The sequence below is a fragment of the Polistes dominula genome, unplaced genomic scaffold, assembly GCF_049000335.1.
Source record: "Polistes dominula isolate Pdom_NZ unplaced genomic scaffold, Pdom_raw_medaka contig_168, whole genome shotgun sequence".
Classification (NCBI taxonomy): Eukaryota; Metazoa; Arthropoda; class Insecta; order Hymenoptera; family Vespidae; genus Polistes; species Polistes dominula.
Genome location: NW_028301024.1, coordinates 1,102,501 through 1,110,000, shown reverse-complemented (window position 1 = coordinate 1,110,000; position 7,500 = coordinate 1,102,501). Strand labels below are relative to the sequence as shown.

At 29.6% G+C, this 7,500-nt stretch overlaps 1 protein-coding gene across 20 annotated transcripts in view; it reads right to left on the bottom strand.

The window, feature by feature from the left end:
- Positions 1-7,500, bottom strand: part of LOC107067088 (ELAV-like protein 1) — a 74,240-nt gene that overhangs the window by 24,037 nt on the left and 42,703 nt on the right. For 16 of the 20 annotated variants that reach the window (XM_089174243.1, XM_089174241.1, XM_089174238.1 and 13 more), the window contains one exon: positions 5,811-5,852. The exons of the other annotated variants lie outside the window; for them this stretch is intronic. In XM_089174243.1, the coding sequence (XP_089030369.1) occupies positions 5,811-5,852 (42 nt within the window). The remainder of the gene's footprint in view (positions 1-5,810; positions 5,853-7,500) is intronic. 20 annotated transcript variants of the gene reach the window in all.

The following is a 7,500-nucleotide window of genomic DNA, read 5'->3' as shown; positions in this document are numbered from 1 at the left end:
ATATAACTATTTTTTGACAAAAAGACAAACAACACGAAAATGTTAAGGATCATCAACGAACTGGATATTTTTCAATTTTAACACTAAATGAATCCCCTAAATCAATCTAATAAACAGTTTTTAATTTTGAGTTAAAATTCTACATTAGACGCTATACGGTCTTTGTTCACTTAACTTTATAACAATTGTAATTATAAATGTTTTATTGTATTTTGTATCAAATAATTATTTTATTAACTATTTAAATCAATACCAAATCGACTATTTTCTGAGTTTATTTGTATAAAATATAATTTTTTATAACACTGGTTACGGTATAAGCATACATAAATTATTAATAGATTTAATATTAAAAAAAATAGCGAATAAGTTATGTCTTTACTTGAAATAGTCAATCATGATTTATCTTGCAAATTAACATAATAATTGGAGAAGAAAAAAAGGGTAGGTACTTTTTCTAACATCACAATTCTATCTTTGTACAAACTTTCAAAAAGTTTCTACCCTCGTTTCTCTCTCTCTTAAAGGTTAAAAATTTTACAAAAAAAACTTGAGATTAAAACTGCAACTATCCAAAATAAAAACGCACCTCTCTTTTTACGCTATACTTCAAAGAAGTACTGCATATATATAAACATAAAACAAATGAACACGTGTGATAATACACGATTGTTACGACGAAAAAGGGCTAAAAGAAAAACTAATAAAAAAAAATTAGAAAGAAAAACGTACTCTCCCAAACGAGCATGCAAATTTATTAACGATGAAGTAGAAGAATAGATCACTCATGAAAAATATAAACTTTATGAGGATAACGTCCTCCGCAACGCTCTCGTACTCCAATTTTTCAAATTCTAAACTAATTCTATACTCCAAATTCTAAAGCTAAGAAAACTACATAAAAACTATTTCATTTTTTTAATATATAAAAAACGGAGTACGAATGTCTTCGTCGGATGCATCCTGCGGGAAGGAGTTACATAAACGTTTTCTTATAGAATTAAAGAAGAACTCAAAAAGAAAGTAGGAAAAAGAAAATTATTTGGAAAGAAGAACAAGAGAAGAAATTTAAAAAAAATATTTTAAATTAAAAAAAATTCTATCATTAACACATGCAGTCTGCGAAGAAGAGATAAAAAAATACACACAATATTTTACTATATTACACAATATTTATAAATATTGTTCTTTTTATTTTTTTTTTTATTACAAAGAAGAGAAAAAATATGATCAATCGCGATATTGAATATATATTTACAAATGTTTTAAAAGAGTACGTACCTACTTGACGTCACAAGCCGCGTTAAAACAGGGCACATCTCGGTGAGTATTGAATATTAATTACCGAGATTACAATTAACAATTAACTATGCATCTGACATCGAATGAGAGGTCATTAACGTTGAGACATTTGAAATATAAAAAAAATATTCGAAAAACAAACACGAGTGGACTACCAACACACACCCTTCTTCTTCCCGGTACGTGAGCGTGCACAAATGTTACTAGATATACAGGGTGGGTCACCACATTTTACCATCTAGATTTACGTTATTATTATAACGCGTAGCAGACAATGTTTCACATGGAGTATAATAGTTTTAAAAGGGTTTCATACTGATAGTACTTTTTTTTGTAGGTGGACGTGTAAAGGATATATGAAGGTCATTAATGTTTTTTTAAACGGAATCATATATTTTTTATTGCATCATCTGATGCTTTTTCATATTATTTACAAAATAGTATTAACCTATTTATGTAAAAAAATTATTACTTTAGGAGATATTTTAATTTTTATGTCTATTTACAAAGCACAAATACCATTCATATCATGTATCAAAGGTTCAAGAACTGACCGCAAATGACTGTTATCAACGTTTAGAATTTTGTAATTTGGCTCTCACTCAAAGAGACAACTTTTTCAGCAATGTTATATTCACGGACGAAGCAACGTTATGAAAAATGAATCAATGAATTAAGGAATGCCCATTATTGGTCAACGGAAAATTCTCATTGGTTTAGACAAATGGATAATCAACATCGATGGAGTGTAAATGTTTGGATGAGCATACTCAGCGATAAACTTATTGGTCCATACTTTATCAAAGGATCACTAATCGCACCAATATACAAATTTTTTATCAAACACTCTATGGACATTTTTAGACTATTTACCATTGCATAGACGACAAATAATGTGGATACAACAGGATGATTGTCCTGCTCATTATTCAAGAATAGCAAGAGATACATTAAATCAAATGTTCCCAAATCGTTGGATAAGACGAGGTGGGCCCATTCATTTTTCGGTTAGATCACCAGATCTAACGCCCCTCGACTTTTTCTTATGGGGCTACTTAAAAAATAAAGTTTACACTGAGCCTCCGACTACAATGGCCGATATGAGGGATCGTATCGTCAATGAATGCAAGAAAATAACATCAGATACATTAAGAAACGTTAATGAATCATTAATTTCTCAATTCAGAAAGTGTTCTGATTCAAATGGTCGCCACATTGAACCTTTTTTGTAAATAGACATAAAAATTAAAATATCTCCTAAAGTAATAATTTTTTTACATAAATAGGTTATTACTTTTTTGTAAATAATATGAAAGAGCATCAGATGATGCAATAAAAAATATATGATTCCGTTTAAGAAAACTTTAATGACCTTTATATGTCCTTTACACGTCCACCTACAAAAAAAAGTACTATCAGTATGAGCCCCCCTTTTAAAGCCATTCAACTCCATGTGAAACATTGTCTGCTACGCGTAATAATAATAACGTAAATCTAGATGGTAAAATGTGGTGACCCACCCTGTATACGTGTATTTTTGTATTTAAAAACTTCGTGAGATAGAATTTTGTGTTCACGCGCGCGCCCGCACGAGTAGTTTGCTCAAACCGGAAATGGATCATCCTCGTTAGAAGGACTCTCCAGGGGTGAGAAGACTCTTACGAAGGAACATGACGAAATAAGAATCATAGTATATGAATAAGTATATTCGTCGTGAATACTTTAAACGAAAATATCATTTTTAATGAAGATTCTTTTTTTTATGTTATTTAACCCTTCACACTTAGAAATTATTTAATTATATGTCCTTCCACCAACTCGATAATTTTAAATAAAGTACAGCACGATAAAATTTAACTAACTTTTCATTGAAAAAATAAAATCCTTAAAGTTTATTATTAATACATTGATTTATAGAAAAAAAAGGAAAACTTTTAATTAAATACTTATGTCAACTATTTTGAAATTTCGAGTTGCTGAAATAAATCATCACATTAATTTTACTGGCATACGAGTACAAAGGGTTAATAATATCGATCTTTCTTTGCGTTATTGATTAACTAGTGTTAACTAGAACTACCACACCAGTAATCTTGACTGGTTGGTCTTTGACTTGATTTGGTATCAAGAATATTTTGATACCAAATATTTTTCAGCATTGTACTTATTGTTATTATTATAATTGTTATTATATAGTTTGTAAGATTTCAGAACATGGAGTTCCTTTTGTAAAATAATAATATGTCAATAAATATAAAAATATTCTACATTTACGTCTTTTTTAAAAACCAGTCATTTTGACTGGTTTCGGAAGAGATAGCAACGTCTCAATTGTCGGTAGTTCTAGTATAATTATCGGTAAATCGCATTTCCATGAAAACTTTAATAAAATCTTCCTAAAGTTCTTAAAACTCGTATAGGTCTTATAAATGTTCATTTTATTAGATCAAATCAAATAATTTCTTATGATTCAATAAATTTTCTTACAATAGGTTTAATATTCATTTTAAATATTATTTAAATTTTTATTATCGTTTAAAATTGACATTGTTCCTTCGCTTGATTGGCCCAAAAAATTACTCGAAATTGATTGAATTACTACTGCAACAATACGTCGGAATCTGAAAGTTTCCTCTAATCCAGGGCTCTTCTTTTTCAAAAATTAATTACAGTATCTACTTTTAACGAAAATACTTTACAAAAAATGCCCATACATCATATTATGCTCTTAAACATTTGCTTTATGGAATAAACACTATTTAAATTGAATTCCGTTAATCGAATTTTTTCTCATTAACAAAATGTTTTCGATAAAATTAATCAAACTTACAAATAAAAATACATATTTACAGAATCTTTGAATGACTGATATCATTCAAAATTTCTCAGCAGGGAATGTTCTTTCCTACATTATTGCAAAAAACGACTAATATGAACAGCAGACTAACAATCAAACTAACGAACGAACGAACGAACGAACGAACGAACGAATAAACAAACCAACAAGCAAATAAACAAACAAACAAACAAAAAAGGAAATAAACGAATTAAGAAATGAAACCTTGTTTAACATTGTATATACAGATAAAACAATAATCATAAATGATTTAACCGCATCACACAATACACAAAAAAATAAAAAAGATTTTCAAGAAATAATTTGCGGGGGGGGGGATGAAACAAGAATTAAGAGACATTTTACTACCGATTAATTGATATCGAATGCAAAATAAAATAATAACGCGATCTACAATGGAGCTACTACTAGCAAAGGTAAGAAAAGGATAGAAAAAACATGTATGTAAAAATAGTATGTATGCACGTGAGGTGAAATAAAACGAATAAGGGAAGAAATAACGAAAACAAAAAAAAATAAGAAGAAGCCAAAGAAAGAAAAAAAAAGAAAAGAAATAGAAGAAAATGTAACACACCGTGTAAGAGGTTTGTAGCTTTCCATTTGCCGGCACACTCGACATAGATTCGAGTAGCTTGGTTCGCAAAAAAAATAATAATAAAAGGAAAGAAAAGAGTAAAGAAAGGAAAAAAGAGCCCCGGGGTCATCGTCGACCGTATTAGCTGTACCGTCGTCGCGTGCATGTAAACTGGAGAGCATCGTGTGGCATACTCGTGAGAGAAAAAGTACGAAGTGTGATACAAGTATAGTTTAAAGAAATAAGAGAAAAAGAGAGAAAGAGAGACAGAAAGAGAAAAAAACAGACAATCAGACAATCGGACAATTAGCCAATCAGATAGATAGATAGATAGATAGATAGATAGATAGATAGATAGATAGATAGATAGATAGATAGATAGATAGATAGATAGATAGATAGATAGATAGATAGATAGATAGATAGATAGATAGATAGATAGATAGATAGATAGATAGATAGATAGATAGATAGATAGATAGATAGATAGATAGATAGATAGATAGATAGATAGATAGATAGATAGATAGATAGATAGATAGATAGATAGATAGATAGATAGATAGATAGATAGATAGATAGATAGATAGATAGATAGATAGATAGATAGATAGATAGATAGATAGATAGATAGATAGATAGATAGATAGATAGATAGATAGATAGATAGATAGATAGATAGATAGATAGATAGATAGATAGATAGATAGATAGATAGATGATGTTAAAGAGAAAGAGTTAGAGTTCGAGAAAGTTAGAGACAGAGGGACAAAGAGAAAGAAAGAAAGAAAGAGAGAGAGAGAGAAATAGAGAAATTAAGATGGAAAAGAGAAAAAAAAAACGATGGATCAATTAAACTAAACACACGCAAGTAGTACAAAAAACAGAAAAACACAAAATAACAAAAAAGATAAAAAAAAGCGAGAGAGTGAGAGTGAGAGTGAGAGTGAGAAAGAGAAAGAAAGAAAGATAGAGAGAGAAACAAAGAAATACCAAACAAAATGGCAAGAAAGAAGTGAACGAATGGAACAGAAAAAGGGAGGAACATACTTTGGTAGTAACGAAAAAAATACTGACCTCTGTAAGCCTTTGTTAATGGCAAGCATGGCCTTGCCAGTGCTAAAACAAAACACAAAAAGAACAACGTAAGAAGATAGATACTCCGGGATCGAGCCAAAAAAGTCGGGATAAAAGTTGGGCGCTTCCTATTAATTTTTTTTATTTTAATTTTTTGGATTATGGATTTTGATTTTGATTTTGATGCAAAACATACTTCACTACTTTCTATGAGTCGCACTTCCGTTTGTTCTTTTTCATTTTTTCTTGTTTCTTGAATCAATCTAAGGGTTGGGCTAGGAATTGGGAAAGAAAGAAAGAAAAGGAAAAAGAGAGAAAGAATGAGAGTGAGAGAGAGAGAGAAAGAGAGAGAGAGAGAAAGACAAGAAATAAAGAGAGAGTGAGAAAAAGAGAGAGAGAAGAGAAAGAGAAAGGAGAAAGAACGAAAAAAAAGGAAAAAGGGAGCAACGAAGCTTCGAAATAAGATTGATACAAGTGGATTTTAAGGGTCACGAAAGGGCGGCAAAATGTAACTGATAAAAAAACGCAAGCAAAAGCAAAAGCCTTAACTACTCAAAATATACTTAGAAAGGGATATTATTATTAATACATACTTTTTCCGTTACTTCTGATATATTATTTTTCTTTTTTCTTTTTTTAAATTGTATCTATCACGACTACGAGAAAAGGACACACGTGACCGGGCAAAATGGCTCAAAAAATTATAAAGACATGCATAGTCGTGGAAAAAATATGCAATTTATGTTCGTATACGCGTATCAGTAATTATGGCAGTAGATCAATTATACAAATAATTGGAATAATTGATTTTATGATTTATTTTATAATATAAACAATTGTAATACTAGACAAATTATAAAATCAATTTTTGTAAATTTTGTAATTTAGTCCACTGTCATAAGTACAGCTATGCATGACATGTCACCGATAAAGGAAAAACGCGTTATTAAAAACATAAGAAACGTTGATGGACAGAAATGAAAATAAAAAAGCGTTGTTTATGGAACATAAGACAAAAAGGAAAAGAAAGGAGAAATGAAAAAAGATGGAGAGAAAGAGAGAGAAAAAAAGAAGAAGAAAGAAAGAGAAAGAGTGAAGGAAAATAAACGATTTAGTGCATAAATGAAACATGAAACAGAGATAAATCGATCGATCGAACGAATTGTTTTGCTCTATATTATTTAATTAACGATTATTGGGAAAATTATAATTATACTTATATAAAGCGGAATATATATATATACATTTACATGTGTATATGTATATAAATGACAACATCACAGAGCCACCACAAAAATGTAGAAAGGACGAGGATTTGCTATATTAGACGACACAAAATAAAATATCTCATATCACAACTCACGAATTTTATGATTTAGATTTTAAAATAAAGATAAAGATAAAGATAAATAAATAAATAAAACACAAAAAAAATAAAAAAATTAAAAATATATATATGAGAGAAAGGTCCTCTTTCGAGGAAGCAAACCATTAAGTGTCACTTTACTGTATAATACTTTATTTTATAGATGGAAATGAAAACAATAAAAAAGAAAAAGAATAAAAATAATAGCAAGGAGTAAAAAAGGAAATAGAAAAGTATGTTCGACTTGATGAATTCTTGTGTTTGTCTCTCGCGGCAGACCGTCTCGTCACAAATCCCGAGAAAGGAAATCGTTAATTTCTTCGC